Here is a 24,383-nt window from a genome sequence, read left to right as displayed (position 1 = left end):
TCCGCTCGCGCCCTCGACCTCGACCTCCATGCGCACTGTACAGCCAGACAGCCAGACAGCCAGACAGCCAGACAGCGACAGCCAGGCATCGCAGCGTGATCATCATCAGCCCTTTCCAAGCAAGCAAGGCAGATAGAAGCCCACGCACCCTTCTCCAGATCCTTCCTATCCAGCTCCTCCGTCCTGCTCGTATCAAACCTCCGCCCAAGCAGCACCTCCTTCCACCCCACCGTCTCCTTCGGCTGTATATGTACGCTCTTCACCCCCGCTGCCGTCCCCGTCCCCGTTACGGCCCCCTCCCTCTCTGCTTCGGCGGCGGCGCGCCATACGTCGTGGCTGCGCGCGAGGCGCGGATAGGATGACAACGGGCCAAGCCCACTAGGGTTTTGAGGTGTCGATGGTGCATCCTCGGGGCCGGACACGGGGATATGTAGCACGGAGAATGGAGGATCGCGGGAGGAAGACGGAGTGAAACACTTGGATTGAAGGTCACGCCACAGGCTCACTTCCACCCAGTGGTCGTCGTCGTCAAGTTCATCCGGCTCCGCAGGCAGCTCAACGTCATTGACAGGATACTCATCCTTGATCTGCTCCGGAGACTTCTGCGCTGACACGAACCGGGTGAGTCCTCGCGTGATCAACCTACGACTGATGTGAGACACAATTGATTGAATGATGTGAGTGGGAAAACTTACTCAGCGATCTGCTCGAACTCCTTATGCAATTCGAGAGGGCTTGTGATATTGTCTTCTGTGAGATGCTTGCCGAGGTCCAGCCATGCGTCGACCAGAGGGATCCTTGGAGTATTCGCGTTGGGTTCCCAACCGAACAAGTCGAACCCCGCATCTCTGGACGTCGCCGTACTCTCAGCCAACCGCGCAGTCGGCCAATTGTGGCAGCTAAACATGTCCTCAGACGAGCTGTCACCGAACTGGCTAGGTGTCCGCAAACCCCGCTGCATGACGAGACGGTGATATGTTTCGGACAGTATGTGGGTAGGATCGCCATCCTGCGTCGACGATTCCACGTGCAGTGCGCTTCCTTTCGCATCGCCTTCACGAGTAGAAGAAACTTTGGCCGGCGACTGTTCCAAGGCTCCTGCTGTTGTCGACGGCGATCCATGCTGTTCGCGATATAAGGCATTCATGCGGTGGTAGTCGTCAAAGATAGCGTTTTCCAGTTTCGATTGCTCTCTTGGAGGCAGGTAGATGGCACCATCATGCTCCACGCCGTCCCCATGGATGCGCACACGCACCGTCACATTGTTTATGAACCAGTGAAAGCAATTTGAGAATGGAAAAGAGGGAGTAGTATGGACAGGGTGGCGCTCTGGGATGTGGCTTTTGTTGGGTGCGATCGGGGTGACCATGTCCGAAGTGATCCCCCGCGCTTCGTCCGGCGGGCGAAGAGTAGTCCCAATAGGACATACGCAGTATCGACACCATCTATCGCCCGGCACCGGAAGTTCACGAAGCTAGGATAAGATATTAGTGAAGCATAACGGCTGAATGCTGGATACATACTGCGTCGAGGTACACCAAGTACTTGTTCCGCGACATGCCTCGAGCTTCTTTGAGGGTTTCGGGGTCATCAAATCCTAGATCCTTCACCATTGCCTCCGGATCGGTGCGGATAACTGCGTAGTAGTGAGGTAGCGGGAATAGACCCAGAACCATCTTGAGCAGGCAGTGGTGTGAAGCGTTGACGTAGCACAGAAAAGACGAGTCTCAACGTGAGGTAGCAGGTTAAGAGCTCCTAGGACTGTACGCTGAGTCATCAGACGCCCATACCAGTTTGGGCTGGTGAACTGGCGCACCCACCGTATGGCCTGGGCCCTCGAGTGCGCGAAATGAGTAACGGATGCTACGGGGTTTCCTGAACGCTGGATCCACAACGCGCACGGTCCTCGTGGCAGGGAGGTATCGCAGATGATATAAGTAGCCGTGCGTACTACAACAGACAACAGACGTTCCAGACATGAGACATGAGACATGAGATCATGAGACGCGAGACGTGAGACGTGGGGACATGCGATGCGTAGACGCGTGGACACACAGACGACGGAAGCGGAAGCGGAAGCGATAGCGATGAGAGGTGGAGAGGAGAGGAGAAAAGAGCAGGACGAAGAGCTACTCGCACATATATGCAACACGCTCACTGCAAGCGATGGGGAAGACGAGTCCATGTGTTGAGCGAGCCAGAAGCCGAGAAAAGGGTATGCGAACAGCGAGCCGAGAGATGGACCCGCGCCACGCTCGCCAGGAGGCCATGGGAGGGGAAAAAGTTCCAAGGTTCCACGAAGGTAGAAGGTCATGAGCTCGTGTACTCGAAATCGGGGAACCTGTCGCCATACGGGTCCATCGTGATCTCCCCATATCGCGCGGATGCGTTGTCCTCCGGGTATCGTTCGAACCTGCAAGGGCTGGTCAGCACACATATTCGTGAGCAGTCAAGGCCACGAAGATGCTTACGCGCTCGCGTCTCCCTCGCTCGAGATTTTCGGCAAATATGGAGCCGTGATTTCTCTCTTGAGCAGCTTGTTCCAGTCTACCTCCGCGAACCACGGGTGCGCGAACACGTCGCCCGCCCCATGCTGCATGTTTCCGAAGCGCCGACTGGGCTCGCGCTCCATGAGCTTCAAGATGAGGTCCGTCGCGTTCGGGTGGAACGCGGGCCATTTGATGCACGACGGACCGGTCGCGATCTTCTCGTACAACTTCACAGGCGCGATATCTGGCTCGTGGAAAGGTGGCAGTCCGGAGAGCATCTCGAAGATGAGCACGCCGAGGGCATACCAGTCCACGCTCTTGTTGTAGCGGTCGTTGCTGATGATCTGCGGATGGGGCTGTGAGTTTGATGGCAGGATAGCCAGTGAAAAACCGATGCGTACCTCGGGTGCGAGGTAATCTGGGGTACCACAGAGCGTCCAGACGGTGGTCAAGCACTGCTTCGCGAATCCAAAGTCGGCGATCTTGATGTGGCCATCAAAGTTGAGCAGGATGTTCTCGGGCTTGAGATCCCGGTAGATGATGTCTTTGCCATGGAGGTAGTTCAAGGCGAGCGCGACCTCGGCCGCGTAGAACTTCGCTACAGGATCGGGGAAGCGCTGCGAGGATAGTCAGCACAACGCGGCAGGAAACAGACATGCCACTCACGTTGGATCGCCGGAGGAGCGTAAAGAGCTCACCGCCCGGGACAAAGTCCATGACCATGTACAGGTTCGACGTGTCCTGGAACGCTCCCCAGAGGGTGATGATGAACGGGTGCTGCACAGCCTGCAGCATCATCTGTTCGTTGCGGGTATGCGACTCCTGCTTCATCCGCACGATCTTCTCCTTGCTCAGCACCTTGATCGCATAGAATCGCAGATTGTGTTTGCTTCGCACTGTAGGCGTCACGATCAGCATCGCGCTGCAAGCGTGCGAAAGGCCCGCCGACGTCCACTGAGCCACTCAACAAGCAACATCAACATCGCTCCAGCGATGTCGGTGAGGCCACGCCTGCGCCAGTAGAGAATGCGTTGTGCAGGAGGACCAACGACTCTTCCTCACCAGGCGGCTCGCCGTAACTCCACGCGAGCAGACCGCCATATGCTCGGTGAGATACTCCGGATACTCCGAGGTACTGTGAACCCGGCCGCCTGCGTGCACAGCGACAGGTTCCCTGAGTGCTTTCTGACGGCCGGTGCATGCGCAAGACGAACGATACGGGTCGCGAGGTGTGCTCGTGCATGGAGAGCCAACGGCATGAGCGACGAACGTTTAACGCTGGTCGCAGGTCGATCATCGCGAGTCCCATCTTGCGTCGCCGAGAGGACGTGGAGAAGCCAAAGACTAGATACTCACCTAGATGTACCCGCCCGAAACTACCAGTGCCCAGTGTTCGCTGGATGATGAAGTCCGTCAGGCGATACGAGCCCTTCGTGCGGCGGACCTGGAGCTCCTCGGACTGTAATGGCACCATGGTTGACTGCTCCTTCACCCAGTCGTCTGTGTCCATAGAGGTGCGCTGAGTCGAGATGGAGCCGCGCTGTCTGTACGAGAGCGTCGAGGTCGATTGCGCGTAGGAGGATGCGGAAGAGGACGAAGAAGAGTCTGCTGGTCTGTGGCCGAGTTGGTGGAGTCTGGAGGCCATTTTTCTGATCATGAAGGAGGACGTCCGGTGCGCACTGCGCTGGAGTCGTCGTCGCGCAACGTCGAGAGGGCCGCGGGGGTGGGAGGATGGGAGTGAGGGTGGGGAGAGATGAGGACCGCGACGACCATTGTTCTATCGGCGCTCGCGGCTGGGCCCGGCGATGTCATCTTTGTCTTCCGCATTTGGACCGCCGTGACCTTGTTCCCCTCTCGGCCGCCGTCGACGACAGCGGCCGCTCTTGCGCCGCTGGAGAACAAGAACGCGAAAATTGTGGCAGGAGCTCGTTCGCATACTTGAGGACGACGAGGAGAGGAGAAAGAACCGTTTGACGCGATTTTCGCGAGTCACCTGCCCGGCGCTCCAGGTGACGCCGGCGATGGTGACCACGGACGACGATGCCGACAGGACAACTGCAGCGACGACACCAAGACGACGCCAACGACATTTCGACGACCATCGACCACGTCTTCCTTGCCATGCTAATCTGGTACTTACTCCCAAAGCTGCCGGGTCTTCAGCCAGCATGATGCTAATGCTCGTTCGAAAATACTCCTAGGATTCTTGGACACGTTGGTACGCCAGACTACAACTCTCTGTTGAAAGAACATTGCCTAATGAATTACGGATCCGTTTGGTACGGATGCGCTCCATGCAGGCTCTCGGAAGCCGGAACGAGGGCCATTGCTCTCCGTAAGGACCGTACGCACCCCATGCGCTCGTACCCAATCGCAAAGGCAAGCTATCTTCGCGTCTACGTAGCAAGTCGTATGAAAATAGGCCCGGACTCTTTAGGTGAGCAGTGCATTCACTCAGAATGTGTATTTCGCTACGGTAGCCTGTTGCGATGCCTTTGTCCCCTTTTCTCTCCCTGAACTCCTGTCCGACCTTGCAATGACTGCACTGGCTTGCATGTGGCGGTCTGGCGATAGCTTCACTGCGCTTAACAGCTGTTGATGAAGGTTTCGGGCATGCTGGCGTGCGCCCGCACCTGAACGCCTGTTGAGGCTCTCTCCCGAGGCGGCATGGCTTTCCGTGGCGTTGCGGATATCATGTTTGTTAAACAACACTGACTGTTTTCCTGCCCCAGCATCCATACTGTACCTCGCACGCTCTCTCGTCCCCTGCCGGGAGGCGCACCACGATCAAAGTGCTGAGGCGTCAGCTCTGTCTGTGTGCTCTGACGACTCTTGCCCACAAGAATGTGTTGCCACTGGTCGTGCAAGTTGCACAAAGATCATCTATATACCCCTCGCTCATCTTGTGGGCGCTGTCCAGCCGCGGATGCGCGTACTCGCAGGTCCCCTGTACCCGTCCTTGCGCTGCATCTGCGCATTCTATCAAATCTCAGCATGGGCGGCCCTTCAAGGTCATGCCCGTCTCCTGGATCAAAGAAGGGCGTCTTTTTCGCACTCTCCAAACACTGTCCTTGTCTGGGAACGGCGAGCGGTCTCCACACTGAGGGCGAGCTTGTCACTGGCCGACGCGGACGTCATTCATATACTTTCTCCCTTGACCGCTAGTCAGCTACTCCCGCACCGTCATCTGACTCTACAAATCACTCCGGGGTCTCCGTCCATCCTTCATTGCACCGGCATACACACGGCGGTCTTCCTCTTTTCTCTCCGGGCGCGGCTCCGTCTCTAGACCCGCCTCCAATGTATCTCCTGGTACATCCCCGACCCGTGCTCCAGATGGCACTTCGCCATAGCGCAACTGCCCCCAGACGTGCTCGATGCCCTTCTCGAAGATACGCCCCCGGACTGTAGCCTCCACGCCGAGTACTCTGCAGTACGTCGATGGCTTCGATCACGTCGAGCGGCATCTGAAGGCGCATACATGTGGGCGCTTTCGAGATTCGAAGATGGTCTCTGGTCACATCGTAGTGAACGCCGAATCGCTTACCCCTTTAGTACTTCAGTTTCCGTCTGGCTATGCCGACATCCCCTTGGCTCTTGGATGGAAGCCGCGGGATGCTGTTCTGTCGATTGCTCCAGAGCGGGACGTTCGTTGTGCATACCGGCGACATCGACTCTTGCGATGGACGTGGATGCTGCGGTCTTGACACCACGAAGCACCCCTTATCCGACTATATCCTCGAAACCTCCACAATCTGCCCCCACGCCTTCCTAAGATGCTGCCTCAATACGATTCTTGTATACCCCTCCATGCCGTTGCTTCGCGGACGGCGCCCTGAACATCCGTACTTGACTCTACTGGAATAACGCATGACATTGATTGGCTGCACTGGCAACGCGGCGACCTTCGCGAAGAGACGCTGGATTTCAGTCTTTGGTAGATGTCCCGATGGGTGCCAGGAATACTGAAAGTGTTCAGTTCAAGGTCGTCATGAACGAATATCTTGTTGAATACACACGGCTCTTGCTGCTGGCTCGAGAGGTGCCACAAATCCATAAGCTTCCAGCACAGGGTATCGTACGATGAGAAATGGCAGAGGGACCACGGACGTCCGTACATCTGCGGCTCGAAGGGAGAACGTCTCACTCCCGAACAGCGGCGTCCGCAGTCCCGTGACAGAGACGCGAATGCCGGTCGTTGTCCACCCCATGGTGCTCGTCGTCGACTCGCCATCGCAGCCTATCCACCACCCGCTCGCCCGCCAAGAAGCCCCCCCGAGCGAGCACTTCATCCATGTTTCCGCGCGCGGCCGCGGACTGGCCCACCATGCAGTTCCTCACCTGGCTCGTCAGGTCGCCTGCTAAGCTTCTCGCCATCATCCTCTTCTCCGTCGGCGTCGCTTCCCTCCTCCTGGCGGGCGTCATGGTCTTTGTGGGCGAGCACCAGCAGACATCCGATAACGCCAATATGCCCTGCGTTCCACCTCCCGTCGCAGCACCAGTACCGCCCCCGGCTGATTTGCGCAGGCGGACTTCTGTGCGCGCGCGAGTGCGCCTTCTTTCTGGCGTGCTCGACCTCGTCCGGGCGAAGGCGACGTCTTCCATCGTCAAGGTGACTTCTTCTGTGTTTGATGTGCACGTTGTCTTGGTGCGCTGACACTGCTTCAGAGGACACAGACAAAGACTGGGCTCGCCAAGGTCTTGCCTGCTCGTACGTCGCTCGCGAACACGAACACGAACACGAAATTGCCTAAAGCCCGTCATGCCTCATCTATGCTCGTGAAAGTGTGTACGCATATATTCCATCATCTCCGGGCTTGCTCCTCACACTTCTTGCCATTCGGCTTCGTTACTTCGTTGATAGTGGAAGAGGAAGATGAACGCCACGCTGCGGGCTCCCTGGTCACCGAAGGGCAAGACCTCCTTGCGCGCCTCACGCGAGCCGATGATTGCGCCGGACCTAGCACCCGAGCGGCTTGCAGAAGACCTGAGACGGATTCTCAAGGCTTCATGATCGCCGTCTGGATAGTCAACTAGGGAGGGTATATGGGGAGCGGGGGAGGAGAGGGTGAGCAGCGGTGGTTGAGACATTACCTCCAACCTTACCTTGCAGGTAAGGCAATGTGCTCGGATGATTTCCGGTATGTCTCTACTACATCACTACACATATCGTCATCGCACTCGCGGCCGACGGCACGAACAGCTTCTTACCACATTGCTGCGCACTGTGCATGTACTATCACATCACTATCTCGCAATTCATACAACGCAAGATGGAAGCCGCTACGAAGCTGTGTGTACGTTGAGTGTCGAAGTAACAATTGGGAGTGCACGCTGCATACGACGCGGCGTGCAAGTGGTTGCTCAGGCACGGCACCAGGGCGGGAGCCTAGCAAGATGTGTACATGTGTTTTGTGGATACCGTGGTGAACGTGATGAGAAATGGGCGAGCGAGCGAGAGCGTAGCGTGACTGAGAGGCTGCGCCTCTCTGCGCGAGGGAAAGGATTGTGGTCAAAGCTGAAGTACGGCTCTCCCATCCTGAGCCCATTTTCAACAAGACACTAATGAAGCCATGAACGCACACGCACCTTTTCACCCCGTACTTCGCAGCACTTCCGCTAGACTTGCTCTTGAATTACAGTGGCCGTCCTCCAAATGAGTCCGCAAGGCTCCTCCTGCCTATCCCGCCTGGTATCATCATCCTTCGGCGTGTCGCTTCGGCCGCAGCGAATGCAGTCGCCATCGCCCGACTCCGGTCGTCACCGCAGCCGCGGAGAAGCAGCCGATGATCACGACCGTCGAAGACCGACTTTCGTGAGTTCCAGCTGAGGATTATACGCGTACGTGGGCGGCCCGAAGGAAGCTATAAGGCGTAGCTCCCACTTGCTTGTCATTTCTCTGTGACGCAGCAGGCAAAGAAGAGCACCATCCGAAGTGGAGGGACGAGATTATCGTCAGGAACCGAGTGAACACGGCCGTTCCAATGGCAGTCGAGTACCCCGAAAACTGACCTGACTGGAATAAAAGGGACCCAGGACGAATGAGTTCTATGTAGCTGGTCATTGACGGGAGAGGGTGAACCTACGTCCAGATGACGCTCCGGTGAGCGGTCGTGCAGCTGGCCGGCATGAGAGATGCGGCGGATGCTGGCGAGGGTATTGACCGGCAGCTCGCCGATGATGAAGGCCGAGTATATGAGTATGACAGAGTGTGATAGCGTAGGAAATAATAACAGCGGCGAGTAACGGGGGGCACGTCCTGTGAAGGCGATGCAGGGAGTGTTCGACCTATTCAACCACTCAGCCAAAGTACTGAGGTAGCTTCAAGCGCATACACTCACTAAATCGCCTCCGGCGCAATCTCCTCAGAGAATCCCCCCCTTGTCGACCGGCCTATGTGCGTGTGCACGCTTGACATTGTCGCAGGTACCGGGCGATGATTGTGCTGGGCCTTGTAAGACAGACGCATACAGGACAGCCACGCTTGCTGACCGGGTCGGCTCAACGATGCTCTCCAGCTGAGAGTGGTGCGGCGAGCAGATATATCGCAATCATGCTGAGCAGAGAGAAGCAGAAGCAGAAAGACACGGAAAAGTACAGCCGACGCTTGCAGGCTAAGCGCGGGCGTGGTGGCGGCGACACGAGGCTATCCGACTCCAGCAACCAGATCAGGGCGAGTTCTTCCTGTTTCCTTTGAAGATGGCAAAGTTACGTTCAAATATCGAATTAAAAGACCAAGAAGGCACCTATGACATGCTGGGGGACTCTAAATCGTCGAAATACATCCATAGAAGTCGGTGATATATTCGAATTACCTTTGTTTATTTCAAGGGTGGATTAGCGTAATGGTCTACAGCGTCGCTCCTCGAGCACCGCTGACGCTTGCCACCCGGGGTTCGGATCCGAATCGCCCTGTATCTTTTGCCAATTTTTTGGTATTTCCTGAACGTCCGCACCTCCACGAAACGGGATCTGTTCAACCAGCACTACATACATTTCTACACACCATCTATTCCCCTCTTTTTTGAGCACTCTGTAGGCCAACGGCCAGGTGGTACTATCCCTTCCATTTCCCTCATGTCTTCTCTGATGCTCTCTACCATGTCAAGAGACACGTACAGAGCAAGTCAGCGAGTTCGATCAGGTACGCCTTCACAGTATGCCGATCGTATAGCATATACTGACCGGAACACCTACTCTCCATATCTCCTTCAAGCTCGAGATGGCCGTAGTCAAGGCGCACAGGACTGTCCAGGTTGTGGCGAGCAACCTGAGTAAATTTTGCGTGCATGGTCGCTACGTCCGCAGCCCAGTGCCTTGCGGCGATCCTCAAGTGCATCGTCTCCACGACCTTTTGCTCGCTCTCTAGCTCTCTAGGGTTTCCCGCCTCTCCATCGTGTGCGCGACCACCGTGTTCATCAAGCTCCACCTCCATATGCGACAGAAAACAGAACTTCAAACTTCAGTGTGATGATCATGCAAGGACAAGACATCGTTTGCGCTAAAACACCATAATAGATTCCCCAGTGTATTCAGTACGCACAAATATACGGATACAGATTTCCAGCCCAGACATACTTCCCGCTGCACCCAGCACGTGGCAAGAATACCAATACTACTACAGAAGGGGAACGCATACAGCTCAGCCAAAGACAAACCCTCTCAGAAGCTCTATACATATTCGCTCAGACGTTGGGGCTGCAAATCCCAGTCAGCTTCATAGATCTGCGAGACGTCGGAGACACAGCGACTTACACGGGAGTAACAGAGGTGGCCGGACCGGGGTCAGTCGGGAAAGTGGGGACAAGTCAATCTAAGTCAGCGGCGTCACCCATCACATCCGGGAACGTCTCCGGGAACTTCTCCCGGTCGTTCGTGAACGACTGCCACTCGCACGACGTGCGCGAGTCGCGCGCGAGAAGATGGTAGGACTGCAGACACATATCACTGTGCAGGTGAGACATCACCTCGCCCTGGATGCCGCCCTGTCCTGGGAACGTCTGACCGCGGAGCTGGGTCTCGATGAAGAACTGCGTGTCGAAGATCTCCGGGGTCGAGTCGAACGGCGTGCGCGGGATAATGTCGTCCACTCGGTCGGCGGCAGCGACGATGTGCGCGGAGAGAAGCCAGACGACCTGGAAGTCATGGAAACCGACGTCCAGCATGCGGGGGAGAATACTGTCGACGGTGTCTGAACAGAATGTCAACGTGATGTCCGTTATGTTTGAAGGCAGCTCGACATACCGAATGGCTCCGGAACGAGACCGTTAGGGGCAGCTTGAGCGGCATCCTTGCGCCCGAACATGAATCCGAGCTGGGGCACACCGGGGCACTGAGCGATCCCGATGGCACCTGCAAACTGGATGCTGCAGCGAATGTCAACAGTGTGCACATCAAGCGAGAGAGAATTTAGAAATACATACAAGTCAGCTGTCGTTTCTGTAGTGCAACGATCGTCTGTACCGAGGTTCGCGTGGAAGTTCGTTTCCGTCTCGGAGAAGAGGATGGTCCAGCCATCGGCTCCTCCGCCCGCGAACTCGCCCTGAGCCTTCCCCACGGGCGAAAACGCGACGCGTCGTGGAAGGTCAAACCGAGATTCGGGGGAAGGGGGGGGGGGTTCCTCAGTACATTGCTTGTGGAAGAGGCTATCCACGATGTTGTTGCGTATGGGAAGAGAGCGCAGCACGCGGCATTGGTTGCGGTGTTCTTGTGCGTCGGGGCACACGACGCGCCGGGTGAGCGCAGCTGTGAAACACTCATGTCAGCATTGTCTCGATGTAAGCCAATATATGCGGTAAACAAGAATACCTTTCGCGCCATGGATAGCGGCGATGATGAAGACCCAGAGAGAGAAGAGCGTTGAAAGCGATGGCCGGGAGAGGGTGGAGAAAGCTGAGTGCTCTGAGGAGACACTCGACAGCCAAGGTACTGATGTAGCTTGAAGTGCATGCACTCACTTCCTCGCATGCAGCACAATTTCCATAGGATTCTCCCTCGTCGCCCGTTCTATATGCGTGTGCACTGGCTTGAAAACGTGGCAGCTACCGGGCGATAATCGTGTTCTGGCTTGTAAGACACATGCAGGGACAGCCGTGCTTGCTTGTGTTGTCGGTTAACAATGCTCTGCGGCTGCCAAGGGTGAGGCTAACGGAGAGTTCACATTCATTTCAGCACATGGAGGCAGAGTTGAGCAGTACATAGAGAGAGACACGGAAAATGATAGCCGACGCTTGCAGGCTGAGCGTGGGCGCTTGTAAGCGTGGTGGCGGCAACACGAGGCTACCGGACTCTATCAACCAGATCCGCACAGAACGTACAAGTTCTTCATCATTCTTCCAAGGTTACCTTTATATATCCATTTTGAAGACATATGAGAGACACCTAGCATGCCGATGGCGTCGAAATCGTTGAATCACATCCATGGAAGTAGGTGATATATTTCGATTACTTTAAGTCATGTCAAGGGTGGATTAGCGTAATGGTCTACAGCGTCGCTCATCGAGCACAGCTGACGCTTGCCACCCGGGGTTCGGATCCGAATCGCCCTGTATCTTTTGTCAAATTTCTGGTATTTCCTGAACGTCCGCACCTCCACGAAACGGCGTCTGTTCAACCAGCACTACGTACATCTCTACACACCACCTATTCCCCCCTTTTTTCGCACTCTTCAGGCTAGCTGCACAGAGGCGCCATTCCATCTCTTCTTCCCATACATTATAGCATGCTCTCTATCAAGCTGCGAGACACGAAGGGACTCCGAAAGGCTCCTCCGCAAAAGCATTCAAGTTGTATTCGGGTCTCCATTCCGTCAAGTGTAATGGATGACCCCCTCAAGCCTCTGACTCCAGCTGTGTACGCTATGCTCACAGGTGATCGGTGTCTTTGAGCCTGCGTCATGATCTGTTGACTGACCTATCGGTGTCTCTCGCCCCACGTTGAACCCCGCGTCAGAGTACTTCGACAAAGGGAAAGACCATTGGTATCTCAACCTCGTCGAGGCCCAGAAACTCGTCGCTCGGGCGCATGAGTTGGGTTGCACTTGGGCTACGGTCAAGAAGGTGCGACGCTACTTTCGAACGAAACGTCAAAACATGGATTGGACAAAGTTTGCGCCCCACCCCGAAGTCAAGAAGGAGTACGAGAATATCGGAGTAGAGAAGGCAAAGTTGGAGACGAGGCAGACGAGCCGGCGGGAGAAGGGCTCGTCTGCGAGGATGCCGAAGCCAGCCCAGAGTCGGACCGCGGCGGTGCGCACGCCCTTAGGTCCTTGCACAAACACCCTCTCCCAGCCGGCAGGTGCGTATTTATTAAATCTATTGAGTTCAGCAGCAGGCCAACCGCGCATATAGTCACTCCTACAACCGAGCCTGTTACGTCAACACATTCTGGTCTACTTGTCAAATGCAAACCCGAGCCCGACGTCGAATTCCCAATGCGACTAGTGCACACTCACCCCGCCGATGACATACCCGGCTACAACTCACACCGCCGCTACGAACTACCCCTTCCCATCCTCGAAGCTCCTCTCTGCGACCCCTACATCTCATCTGTCCACAGCAACTACACAGTTACTACACGACGAACCAGTGAGTCTGCTTTCAATCGGACGCACGCGCACTGCAGATACTCACGACACGGCATACATCCAGCACATGTGCCTCGGGCTCCGCTTCCCGCATTCGATCCTCGCCTCAACCAGTTTGCGACGGACCTGGACGACGCCCTGCAAGCATCCGCCCAGTTGGACGCTCAGCCGCCGCGGACCTTCAAGGAACTCAAGATGTGGTGCGGAGCGCAGACGGACAGCCTCGAGTTTCTGAATCGTATCCAGACCGGGGTCTACTGACCTCTCGGACTCGTCCCCTCAGACATCCCTCGCAGCTGAGCTGTCTCATCGTGATTCTACAACTTCTGACACGTCCTGTATCTCTTCTAGCTTTGTAGACATCCACAGGATCCACCAGGCGCGACCCTGACACTTGCATACCCTCGGTATATGTATTGTAGCACGCCGCGGCAGGCCGTGGTTCTTCCTCCGCGGTTTGGAATCCAAGTCTCGTTCGCATCCAGAGTCGCCGTCACCCTCGGATGTTTGCCATTTCAAAGGATTGCCGCCAGGAACTCGACTACAGGTGTCCATTGAGTACCACAACTGCGAACTTGATCACCATCTTGGCGACAGCTCGGCCCAGCATTGCGATTGTCTGTAGACGGTTACATGCGAGCGTAGTTGGTCGTGGCGGTCACGGAGATTGTCCGACCACTTGCTCGCGCGGACTGAACCGTGACAAAGAGGCAGCGATAAGCGAAGTACAGGACTGACCATACATGATCGATAGCGGCACAGTCCCGTTCCCCTATAGCGACCCCTCCCGATTCCGAACGTTCCAAATCTCAGAGAAACTCCTAGGGGGGATCAGTGTGTTGAATGATTCAAGCCGCGTGGTGCGAACTCATTCCGGAGCGTCGAAGTCAAGAGGCGACAGAAAAGGTTTAAGAGAGACAAGGGACAGGATGCTTGATGGATATGGAACTTGACGATCGACTACGGCTACCTGCAGACGGGAAACTGAGAACGTCGAAGTGGTGGCACGAGTTGGACTTGGAGACTGCGTTGTTGTGGGCACAGACGCCTCAAATGACAGCTTGTCTCTGGCTGAATGAGATGTGGAGGTTTTGTATCCTACGAGGCGAGAAGATGTCGTCGTTCAGAGGTATCGCTGAGTCAAGGCTAGGAGGAAGGCACGAAGAGTCGTTAGGGGTTGAGAAGTCGATTTCGATTTCGCCACGAGCTCAAGGAAGGACGCTCGTCTCGCCGTCGCCCGTCGACGAGCCTTGAAGGGTGTGATCGACCTCGCCATTACCATCAGCGTTGCTGTCCTCATCCCCGTCTTCTTCCCCGCCGTCCGCAGGACTCAAGAGCACATCAAGAACGACACGCCCAGCAGGAAGGTCAAGAGGCATCTGATACTGCACCGGAAGGCGTCCGAGTGGGTCCCTCGAGGCCTGCCCACCTTCGTGTAAATCGAGGCTCGGTATGGCGTACTGAACCCCTGGAATGCTGACGGTAAGGTCCACGGCCCTTAGTTCATCGACGGTGACCAAGCCTGTGAAGAGCGCTTTGAGGATTCCGTGTTCCGAGGTGATTGCGTTGCGGAACCCGGGCATGGAGAGGGTATCATCCCGGAAGTACTGAAAGACGGTCAACCTGTATCGTTCTGGCGGGGGAGATGCGTATTCGGAGAGGGGCTCTACGCGTCGGGCCGTGCAAGCTTGAGGCTCCTGCTTGCCAGACGTGAGCTGTGAAATGAATCATTCAGAAGGAGGGTGAGTACGGAAGCATTCACCTACGCACCTGTGAAGCCTTGTCCGATCCCCACCCCTTCCGTGCGCCAATGTTCCGCCCGAGGTGACAGGCAGCCTGCACCACCGAGAGTAGGACGTAGTACACTGCGCACGACACCCAGAAATTGAACACCTCCATCCTCGCCGGAATCCGCAGGAGGTCTTCCCCCGGTGTACGCGAACCTTCTACCGCCTGGCGCAGGACATAACCGGCACGTTCTAACCAGACAGCCTGCAGGATGCGTTGGCAGGCATGTCGCACGTCTACCGCCAGCTGGATATTCGAGAGCAGGATGTGAGTGAGGATGAAGAGGCAGGCGAGTATGGCGACAAGGCCCGAGATGGTGTGCAGAACGGGCGAGACTGGTATCGGGCTCGTCCGACTGGCGACGCCGGCAAGCCACGAGCCCAAGGGAGTGAGGAAGCCACCGGTGAAGGAAAGCCCGAAGATGGCCAAATATACCATTGAGTCCATGCGGAGTGAGAAGAGAGGAGGGAAGGCTGTACGTGGTGATGGATCCGAAGCAAGAGGGTTGCACTTGAACTGAGCAAATGAGGTGCGGCAATCCACGTGGCATGTTGTCCAACCCATCTTCGAAGAGATTAGAAAGCATAAACTCGAGCGCGACCCTTGCAAAATCAGAGAGGTGTTGAGACGAATAAGTTAGATGCTTAATGTACAAATGTGCGAAGCCGGAAGTAGTGATGTGTTGGTGGTACAGTGCGTAGTGATGTGGTATGGGAAAGTCCGTATGCAATGCGTAAGTAGTGTACAGTATCTGAGTTTGTTCTCGCGCTATAGTGAAGTAGAGTAGAGTAGTACTTTACCAGTATGTCCGAGTATGAGTAGTAAAAGTATCGTATTTAGGCAGCTGCGGCAGCCACGGCTGCAGCCTCCCTCTCCCGCTTCCGTTGCCTCCGGATCGGCATCGGGAGACGCTTCCCTCCCCGCCTCTTCTTGCGCTTCTCAGTAGTCTCTGACGGTGCTCCCTCAGAAGACGAAGCTGAGCCGGACGCTGAGGTCTCAGGCGTGCATGCAGTGGTAGGACTAGACGCCGTCTGGCGTGACCTCCCTGCCCTGGCGATGGCCTTCCTGGTCAACTGCAAAGCGATGTCAGCGCGAGGGATAAAGGAGAAAGTGACACTCCCACATACCTCGACTAGCGAAGATGCAGCAAGAGTAGGAGTCATCTTCGTGGCAGCAGCGACCTCCGCATCATCTGCCTTCTTGGTCTGTGGAGGAATTGTTAGAATATGAAGTACCGTTAGTGGGATAGCAGACCAACCTTGGCAGACGAAGAAGCCACAGCCCGGATGGGCGCGAGTGCAGTGTTGAGGAGCCGCAACCGAGAGCCTGGAGCGAATGCAGATGCAGCCTTGCGTGACTCGGAGGATGCCGTTGGTGCGGTGGGCATGACGGAAGCGGACTGAGGCTTGATGCCTGCAGGAGAGACAGTGGTGTCGATGTTGAGGAGCGTCTTGTCTTGCACGGGGTCTACGGAGACTGTTCAGCGTCAGAAGATGGTGAAAGAAAGCGAAGTACTCACCAGTCGACTGGGAGTCGACGCTCTCGCACAGCGCCATGTCGATATCCACCAGTGTCGCGTCACCGTCCTCTGATGCATCGACGACCGAAGAGGTCGGAGTCGAGGTCGAGATGAGTTGACGCGTGGTGTCGACATAATGCGCATTCTTGCGTACAATGACCGAGTGCAGTGCGCCGCCAATCGTTGCATTATACACGATTTGCGAACCGACCGAGATGTCGATAACGATGCTTGATAGCGAGTGAATGGGGTAGTAGGAGTTGACGTAGGCGGAGAGAACATCTTGAACGGAGTAACGGCCGAGGATGAGGACTGGGATGGCTTGAGTGGGCTTGAGCGGGTTCGGGCCTACTGAAAGTTAGTATCCGGACAATTCTCATCAATACCATAAAACGTACCATAGTAGTGCTGGATGAGTGTCGGGGCGCGGGTGAGTACGGCGGTCGAAGCGGGTTCATGAGCGGTAGCTTGCTCAGACGCCTTGACAGGCAGAGTAAAGTCAGTATTTTCCGAGAGCGTGAACAGCAAATACACTCACGTTCGAGTCACGTTCCTTCATGGTGTTCTCCGCATATCTCCACAAACGCCAATAGATCATGGCCAAGACCGAAGCGATCGCGTTGAAGGCGAGGGGAGCGAGTGATGCCAGAAGGTAGTAGCTGAAGAGGAGGGCGCCGAGGACGAATGCCAGGGTGTTGCACAAAATGGCGAGGATGGAAAACCGGACCATGGGATCCCTGAGGATGGACTCAACCGGAGTACCGGTGAACGAGATGGCGAGGAAGGCGAGAACGGTGAAGTACTGCATGGTGGCGAGTCTGGCGAGGGAGCTGGCCGTGCGACGTACTTGGCGGGCGGGTGGACGGAGGATATGTGGGGGATCTCTCGCAACGACAGCGGGTTTATATACGCGGCGGGGGAAGTCACGTTCTGAACCTTATTCTGTTGAGCGCGCAACGGCGCGTCCGTCACGGGACCGTGTCCTCCGCTGCTATTCGGGAGCGGGACGCGTCTCGAGGTTCACAGGTATTTTAGATTCATTGAGCAAGAATGTTTGTCGGGGACAATTCGAGCTCTGCGCGGAAACACATCAGGCCGGGAGGGCGAGACGAGGCATCAACCGGACTCGATAGCCGACAGCGTCTGGTAGCCTCGTGTCGCCGCCACCAAGGCAGCGCTTGTGCACGATTTGCACGCTCAGCCGCCGCGTCCACATGCGACTCGAATCTTTTCACCTCTGCTCTTGCCGTTGAATGTACTTCACTTCTGTGATGTGACCAAAGTACGATTGAACGAAATCTGCTCAAGCCCCAAGGTATGTGTTCATGTGGTAGGATCCGGACGAGCGCAATGCTCCGCCAATAGTAATCGTCGGATTCAGCGCGATTCAGCCACTGTCCCCACCGTTCCCTCGACGAGAGCAGACATGCTTGCGCTAGAACACTGTGATGCATTCCCCAACATATTCAATACACACGGATACAGATTCCCAGGTTAGACACCCTTCCCGCTGCTCCGCACACGAGCCACGAATACGAAAATACTGCTATAGAAACGGAACCCATACAACTCGGCCAATAGAGGAGGCGGCGACGAAAGCTCTCGGAACATCTATAATCATCCCCTCAGAGGTTGGGGCTGAAAATACCAGTCAATGTCGTAGACCTGCGAGACGTCGGAGACACGGGGACTTACACAGGAGCAACCGAGGTGGCCGGACCGGGGTCAGTCGGGAAGGTGGGGAAGGGAGTCTCAGCACACTGGACAAGTCGAATAAAGTCAGCGCATCGCGAGCAAGTGTGGAAGAGTAATGACGTACAGCCTGCTCGACATCAGCATTCGTCTTGCCAGCCGGGAAGTGCGGGCGAGAGTTGGCAGGGAGAGGCGGGGCAATCGGGATCACCTCCGAACAGTCAATCAGGTTGCTCTGGTCAACGCCGAGGAGCGCAAGCCGGCCCATGACGTCGGGGAACGTCTCCGCGAACTTCTCCTGGTCGTTCGTAAACGACTGCCACTCGCACGACGTGCGCGAGTCACGCGCGAGCAGGTGGTCCGACTGCAGACGCATCTCACCGTGGAGGGGAGACGTCACCTCGCCCTGGATGCCGCCCTTGCCGGGGAACGTCTGACCGCGGAGCTGGGTCTCGATGAAGAACTGGGTGTCAAAGATCTCTGGGGTCGAGTCGAACGGCGTGCGCGGGATGGTGTCGTCCACACGGTCGGCGGCAGCGACGGTGTGCGCGGACAGCAGCCAGACGACCTCGAAGTCCTGGAAACCGACGTCGAGCATACGGGCGAGGATGCTGTCGACCGTGTCTGTTGAGAAGATGTCAGTGTTCTGACATTCCTACAGGAGAAAATGAGACGTACCGAACGGCTCAGGCACGAGCCCGTCAGGAGCGGCCTGCGTGGCATCCTTGCGGCCAAGCATGAACTCCAGCTGAGGCGCGCCGGGGCACTGAGCCAGCCCAACTGCACCCGCGAACTGGATGCTGCAGAGAACGTCAAACGTGCAGCCGACAAACCTACAAGGAAGACACGTACAAGTCTGCGGTCGAGATGTTGTGGCGGGCGATGATGGGCTTCTGGAGTGCGACAATCTCGTCCGTACCGAGGTTCGCGTGGAAGTTCGTCTCTGTCTCGGAGAAGAGCACGATGGAGCCGTCAGCGCCTCCTCCAGCGAACTCGCCACGAGCCTGTGCCGAGGGCGAGAACGCGACGGCGTCGTGGAAGGTGAGACGGAGGGACTCGTGGGCCTCCTCAGCGCACTGGTTGTGGAAGAGGTTCTCGACGATGTCGTCCCGGATAGGGAAGAGGGCGCAGCACGCAGCGTTGGTTGCGGTGTTCTTGCCGTCGGGGCATGCAACGCGACGCGTGAGCGCGGCTATCGAACAGATGGTGTCAGACAAGGAGGACGGTCGGAATGAGGCGTGTTGAGAACTCGCCATTGGCAACCTCGAGAGTAGCGACCACAGCGAGGATTGAGAGCAGAGCTTTGAATGCCATGACCGAATTACCGAGGGAGGAGAGTGCAGAAAGCGGAGTGCTCTGAGGAGACACTCGAGGCGGATTCGACGGCCTTTTATATCTTTCAGCCCACGCACTAACACACCCTGCCTGCGTTTCATCTCAGAGGCATGAACCACAACATGGCAGCGAATACGGACCTTTTCGTGTCTGCAGCCAATCGTCGCGCGGCGGCTCCGCTATTTTCGGCACCGTGCGTACTCCATGCCCAGCGCAACGGCCAGTAGACACCACCACGGCGTCGGTGTGTTGCTCGAATGGATGCGTATGTCCAATGGGCAGCAGATTTGACTGCATCTTGAACCCTCTTCGTCATAGTGCATTGCGGGCCGTGTCGTGCAGAGACAGGAACGTTCGGCGGCGGCGACGCTGTCCTGTTGGTACATGAGAAAACCAACACTCTGTGAGGTACAATTCTCTGCAATCCCGTTGGATACCACACAGCTCATGTTGGCCGGTACTCACCTAGGCTATCGGGGTACGGGACCGAGACATGCGCCCCCGCAAGGTACCTTTTACCTCGTCGGATCCAATCCTCGGCCGAGCGTGGTGTCCATCGCGCCTTCGCCCCATCGCCTTCTCGTAATACGTTCCGTGTCCATGCGTCCACATGCGTTGGGTGGGTTTTTTTTTATAAGACTTGAGCTTGGGTGTTCTCTCGATGCCACGTCGCTACGTTGGTGCGCCTGGTCAAAGGTCAATAATGACAATTTGACAAGATAGCCTGGCTCGCTCACAATAGGCCATTCAATCATACTCATGTGCTGGAATATCTGTTGGGGCAATCGAGGCTGGACGAGATTGAGGAAAGAACGAAGGGTTGCCAGTGGAGGCAATCGGCGCGGTAATTATTACGTAATTGCAGTGCTTACCTTCAATAACTGAAGCGCTTAAAGTTGTTCCTCGACCCTCGTCGGCATCCCGTATCTTCCTCCCTGCCGCTATAGAGAGCGAAGTCTGCATACGGCGGAGATGTGTCCGTGTAAGACAAGTGGCATACCCGATGTTAGTGCGACGTGGCCTCGACAACAACGATTCTCATCCGTACGTCTTCGTGAGACTGCTAATACCGAGCTAACGGGTTTGGTCGCGACAGGCACGCCAATCCATTCCAACAAGACTCAACACCCTGTCCCATGACCTGGAAAACGGACCGAGGCAATCTCATGTAGCGCATTTCGTGAGTTTACCCCTCCACAGCTATTGAGCCTCGTCGACGTGGATGCTCACGCCGAACCCATATCCGCGGTACAGGCTGATCAGTCATGCTGAGCCATGACACTCGGGGTCAACGAGCCCTCAGCATATGCACGCCCCGGACCCCAGGACCATATCTCGCTACACGCGCTACTACCGTCGTGCGCAGTCCCGACAGACGATGTCGTCCAAACTTATCGCGTCGAAGCAGGGAAGAGGTGCGTAGAAGGTTCGTTCGATAGTGGTCTGTTTACTGATGTGGATGTTCTGCTGCGCAACTCACGCTGTGCTTCGCACTCAAGTATATCCTTTGGTATCTGCAGTCGTAACCACAAAGCATTCGGGGCCGTGAAGACGATGGATCTGGCTTGCGTACGTCGGTGTGAGGGAGCGATCCTGGTGAGATAAACAGGGATGGTGTTCGACTATATGCTGACGCTTCATCTCAGCGACGTCCCCGACTCATCATGCCTTTCCGACCATCTCATCTCGCCCCCGCGATGTTCTCATCCATGCTAGACGATCAGGTACGCAGCTGTCCACATGGACACGAGTACATTGATACTGACACGCTCATAGCAACTATGGATCTCGATCGTATTATGATGAGCGGAGGGGTCGATGGAAAAAGGTGCGTCAAATTGACAATCATGGCTCGGACATTGGAGGCCCTCAATGCCTTCATTTCATCAAGTCCGGGGGTGTACCACGGCCAACTGTACTACCGCCTGCTCGACCACCTTGACCCACGTTCGGAAAGAGTCATTTTACCGATCGAGCTTTCAGTTCATTTGCAGCATGGCAGATCTGGCAACGTGATCGGTATGTACCTCCTTGCCACGTACTGATCGACGAGGTTACATAACATGATATTCCCAGCGTCCCTGCCAAGCCATATATTGACGTCTGCAGTGCATTAGCAGGGACTACCTCCGCATGCGGTCCCCTCTCTGCGGGTTATGAAGCACGGAGCGCGGTTCCATCACTATCGCTACGCCGCTACGCGGTCTTAGTGACCTGTCTTAGTGACCTTTCGAGTGCGCTCGAGTTCGTCTTTCATGACGGAAATCTTAACCTTGTGAGTACTTTGGGAGTATGACATTGAACTATTCAGACTCATACTCAAGGTCAGGCTATCGGAATGCCCGCTTCGCGTTCCGACGAGTGCTACCATATCCCCCAATATCTTCGTACTTGACACCCGGAGTCAATAGGGTGCACCCGTCAGATGGCCGCAGGCTTCCTTGATTTGTATGATGGTTGTACTCTGCACTGTTCCAATGAATATCATATTTAGCACATTCAGATCGCCTTCTGGCCGTCGTGTGTCTCGAGGAGCAAGTAGAGGGTGCCGAGATCTTATCTTATCAGTCCCAGGGCCTTGAAAAGCTGACTTACTTCTAGTTCAAAGGTTTACTAATCGTGGGAACCTGGCTTTCTTCTGCCCACCACTGCCGCCGGCCCCCTCTCGGATCTCCCTTGGCAGCTCGTTCTCGAATCTCAGTTTGTTCTTCCCATGCGAATCTCGTTGGCCAACCGTGGTTAGTCCGTAGCTCTTTCTACTCTGATCACCTGTCTGACAGATGTTTCAAGGGCCAATACTATTTCCAAAAGAAGCGAATCGTTCTGTATATACGCCTTCAGGCCTTCAGGCAGAACTCCACGGAATATGTACAGTATGTCACTGCGGTCAGCATCTCCTCAGAAGAACCTCTGTTTGAACTCGCGCGCACAATCGGAGAAGCTGCAGTTCTCTAGGCTTCAGCTAAGTTCTGTCCGGAGACAACCCACCGGAACGACCTGTAGGCTGTGGGCCAAGACACTGCCATACATGATACCGTACGATCTCTGCGTCACCGAGCTTGTAGTAATGGAGGAACATGCAGCAGCATACAGTACGTCCGGCTCGGACTCTACAACTCGCTATGATCCCACCGCAACAACCTACTCTTACTGACACCACTCGGAATCGTCACTCACCCAGCACAGGCTCGCGCTCGAGTAAAGTAGTATGCATAACCCCGCTGCGGTGAACATTCAACAGACTGACCACGTCTCTCCAGACTCCGGGAGTTCTGGAATCTGTATGCGCTGTAAGTTGTAAGTTGTCAAGTGCCTCAACTCCCGTGGGGCCACCCGATGATGGAGAAGTCACCGCTCGCTACTCGCCGCAGATTCACCGCCAGCCGTCCACCGTCCACCATCTACCGTCCACCCCGTGGATCCACCGTTACACCAGACTCCAGAAGCCGCATCGTGAGGGCATGCCAGTCACCGACAGGCTATAGCACGCGGCTCGCAGCCTTCTAAGTTCTGATTCTTGGGGGTGACCGCTGGAGCCTGGAGGTCCCTCTACCGCGCGGATCCAAAATACTATTAAATAAATCCAGAACTCAAGAACTCAAGAACTCAAGATGGTGAGCACTGACTCGGAGCATCGAGTTCTCGACTGACAGTCAGGCTGAAATTTGAATACTTCCTGACCTTGCCTGCTTGCGAATCGTGAATCGTGATACGAAGTCGTAGTCACGGTGTAGTATGTATGATACGGAATATGATATATCAGAGCTCTGATTTACTGCCAGTGACCAGTGAGTCTGACCGGTCACCGGGCGGCGGGCTTATATATTTTGCAGGGACTCCTTTCACATGCATGCATGCATGTACTCGTAACTCATATTTAAATTGGGGGTACGTACTACGGTCGACCTCTTCCTCTTCCTCTTCCTCTTGAATCTGATATGCTGATACGCTGATATGATGCGTGTGATACATGCCAACTGATGCAAGTCCGAAGAGAACTTCAGAAACGCACTAGTCGGTCGGACGAACACTAGTATGTACCAGTGGTAACTGACCCATGGCATCAGATCGAGAGACCCAGACGGACGGATGCATTCCTGCGCTAGAAGGCTGCCACCGTGACCTTGGCTTCAAAGTTCGATATCACCCACTGTCAACTGAAATGCTCGGCCCCGGAGAATAAGTACATATCCGTTTCGTGCAGAAGGTGCATCCGCTTGCATCTTGGGGCGCCCTCTCGTGATCAAGCTCAGGAATCAGGATCATACGTCGCAGATTGACTTTGACGACGCGAGCACATACCACATACGAGCACATACGAGCACTGGCAAAAGACGACGAAGAAAGAAAGACACAAACCCCGCGCCGAGCACTGCATGATATGATATGTGATATATTTGCGATGATGGATGACGATGGATGAAGATGATGACGACGATGATGAGGACTCGGAGGAGGAGGTTATCAATGTTGTTGTGTATGCTTCGATGCTTCGATGCTTCAAGCCTCAACGCCGAACGGCACTCTGAGTGAAAGAAAGTGGAAGTGGAAGTGGAGTCTGGACTATGACTGTGACTATGTGACTATGACTATGTGACTATGCATATGCAAGATGGGAGGAGGCGCAAGATGCAAAGATGCAAAAGATGCAAAAGATGCAACGAGAGGAGAGGACAGTGTACGTACGATACGCAATACGCAATACGTAGAGAACGAGAACGGATGCAACGATTAAACGTAAACCCCCGACGCAAGGCGCGTGCACGCGGGCGGGTGGCAGGTGACAGGTGGCAGGTGGTGAAATCCCAGTATAGACATAGACATGGACGAAGAGGAGAGAGAACGAGAAACGAAAAACGAGCACGAGCACGAGCACGAGCACGGACGGTACTGACGATGGGCATTGGGGAGCAGCGAGCACGGAGACGGAGACGAAGCACGGAGTACGGAGCACGGAGCACGGGATGATACACGG

The 24,383-nt window shown here is 55.6% G+C and overlaps 11 protein-coding genes across 11 annotated transcripts in view; 3 read left to right on the top strand and 8 right to left on the bottom strand.

Annotated features, from left to right (window-relative positions):
• Positions 1-691: 691 nt before the first annotated feature.
• Positions 692-1,676, bottom strand: L226DRAFT_467553 (uncharacterized protein; the record flags this gene model as incomplete). Its single annotated transcript, XM_067676072.1, has 2 exons — positions 692-1,474; positions 1,524-1,676. The coding sequence occupies 2 exons, from the start codon at positions 1,674-1,676 to the stop codon at positions 692-694; spliced, it is 936 nt and encodes a 311-aa protein (XP_067532656.1).
• Positions 1,677-2,251: 575 nt separating this feature from the next.
• L226DRAFT_161661 (kinase-like protein) lies at positions 2,252-3,580 on the bottom strand. The gene is made up of 5 exons (XM_067672543.1): positions 3,445-3,580; positions 3,156-3,385; positions 2,891-3,106; positions 2,472-2,833; positions 2,252-2,413 (listed from the first exon to the last, which is right to left on the bottom strand). Exons 1-5 carry the CDS (start codon positions 3,470-3,472, stop codon positions 2,311-2,313), a joined length of 939 nt encoding a protein of 312 aa, XP_067532655.1. The 5' UTR covers positions 3,473-3,580; the 3' UTR covers positions 2,252-2,310.
• L226DRAFT_161701 (uncharacterized protein) lies at positions 3,414-4,454 on the bottom strand. Its single transcript, XM_067672544.1, has one exon. The coding sequence runs from the start codon at positions 4,144-4,146 to the stop codon at positions 3,466-3,468; it is 681 nt and encodes a 226-aa protein (XP_067532654.1). The 5' UTR covers positions 4,147-4,454; the 3' UTR covers positions 3,414-3,465.
• Positions 4,058-4,708, bottom strand: L226DRAFT_161594 (uncharacterized protein). Its single transcript, XM_067672542.1, has one exon. The coding sequence runs from the start codon at positions 4,657-4,659 to the stop codon at positions 4,267-4,269; it is 393 nt and encodes a 130-aa protein (XP_067532653.1). The 5' UTR covers positions 4,660-4,708; the 3' UTR covers positions 4,058-4,266.
• On the top strand, positions 4,455-5,874 carry L226DRAFT_161702 (uncharacterized protein). Its single transcript, XM_067672545.1, has 3 exons — positions 4,455-4,707; positions 4,790-4,926; positions 5,222-5,874. The coding sequence occupies exons 2-3, from the start codon at positions 4,845-4,847 to the stop codon at positions 5,776-5,778; spliced, it is 639 nt and encodes a 212-aa protein (XP_067532652.1). The 5' UTR covers positions 4,455-4,707; positions 4,790-4,844; the 3' UTR covers positions 5,779-5,874.
• Positions 5,875-6,816: 942 nt separating this feature from the next.
• Positions 6,817-7,503, top strand: L226DRAFT_573444 (uncharacterized protein; the record flags this gene model as incomplete). Its single annotated transcript, XM_067684855.1, has 3 exons — positions 6,817-7,101; positions 7,158-7,274; positions 7,354-7,503. The coding sequence occupies 3 exons, from the start codon at positions 6,817-6,819 to the stop codon at positions 7,501-7,503; spliced, it is 552 nt and encodes a 183-aa protein (XP_067532651.1).
• Positions 7,504-10,309: 2,806 nt separating this feature from the next.
• L226DRAFT_588588 (heme peroxidase) lies at positions 10,310-11,247 on the bottom strand (the record flags this gene model as incomplete). Its single annotated transcript, XM_067685598.1, has 2 exons — positions 10,310-10,680; positions 10,734-11,247. Coding segments are annotated over 2 exons (885 nt in total), but the record flags the coding sequence as incomplete, so codon positions are not given.
• A 1,333-nt stretch (positions 11,248-12,580) lies between these two features.
• L226DRAFT_524944 (uncharacterized protein) lies at positions 12,581-13,335 on the top strand (the record flags this gene model as incomplete). The annotated part of the gene is made up of 3 exons (XM_067678926.1): positions 12,581-12,785; positions 12,839-13,075; positions 13,139-13,335. 3 exons carry the CDS (start codon positions 12,581-12,583, stop codon positions 13,333-13,335), a joined length of 639 nt encoding a protein of 212 aa, XP_067532649.1.
• A 947-nt stretch (positions 13,336-14,282) lies between these two features.
• Positions 14,283-15,309, bottom strand: L226DRAFT_573441 (uncharacterized protein; the record flags this gene model as incomplete). The annotated part of the gene is made up of 2 exons (XM_067684854.1): positions 14,283-14,789; positions 14,845-15,309. 2 exons carry the CDS (start codon positions 15,307-15,309, stop codon positions 14,283-14,285), a joined length of 972 nt encoding a protein of 323 aa, XP_067532648.1.
• Positions 15,310-15,526: 217 nt separating this feature from the next.
• L226DRAFT_562020 (uncharacterized protein) lies at positions 15,527-17,189 on the bottom strand (the record flags this gene model as incomplete). Its single annotated transcript, XM_067683479.1, has 6 exons — positions 15,527-15,935; positions 15,990-16,067; positions 16,121-16,329; positions 16,382-16,729; positions 16,780-16,861; positions 16,920-17,189. The coding sequence occupies 6 exons, from the start codon at positions 17,187-17,189 to the stop codon at positions 15,699-15,701; spliced, it is 1,224 nt and encodes a 407-aa protein (XP_067532647.1). The 3' UTR covers positions 15,527-15,698.
• Positions 17,190-17,803: 614 nt separating this feature from the next.
• The window catches only part of L226DRAFT_537504 (peroxidase MNP1), a 29,767-nt gene continuing 23,187 nt past the window's right edge, over positions 17,804-24,383 (bottom strand). The window contains exons 5-8 of the mRNA XM_067681339.1: positions 18,752-18,873; positions 18,201-18,697; positions 18,073-18,141; positions 17,804-18,019 (exon numbers count right to left, since the gene is read on the bottom strand). Of these exons, the coding sequence (XP_067532646.1) occupies positions 18,073-18,141; positions 18,201-18,697; positions 18,752-18,873 (688 nt within the window). The 3' untranslated portion in view covers positions 17,804-18,019. The remainder of the gene's footprint in view (positions 18,020-18,072; positions 18,142-18,200; positions 18,698-18,751; positions 18,874-24,383) is intronic.

Source organism: Lentinus tigrinus, assembly GCF_003813185.1.
Source record: "Lentinus tigrinus ALCF2SS1-7 unplaced genomic scaffold L226scaffold_25, whole genome shotgun sequence".
Taxonomy (NCBI): domain Eukaryota; kingdom Fungi; phylum Basidiomycota; class Agaricomycetes; order Polyporales; family Polyporaceae; genus Lentinus; species Lentinus tigrinus.
Note: the sequence above shows the minus strand (reverse complement) of the source record. Positions and strands in the feature narration are given on the sequence as shown.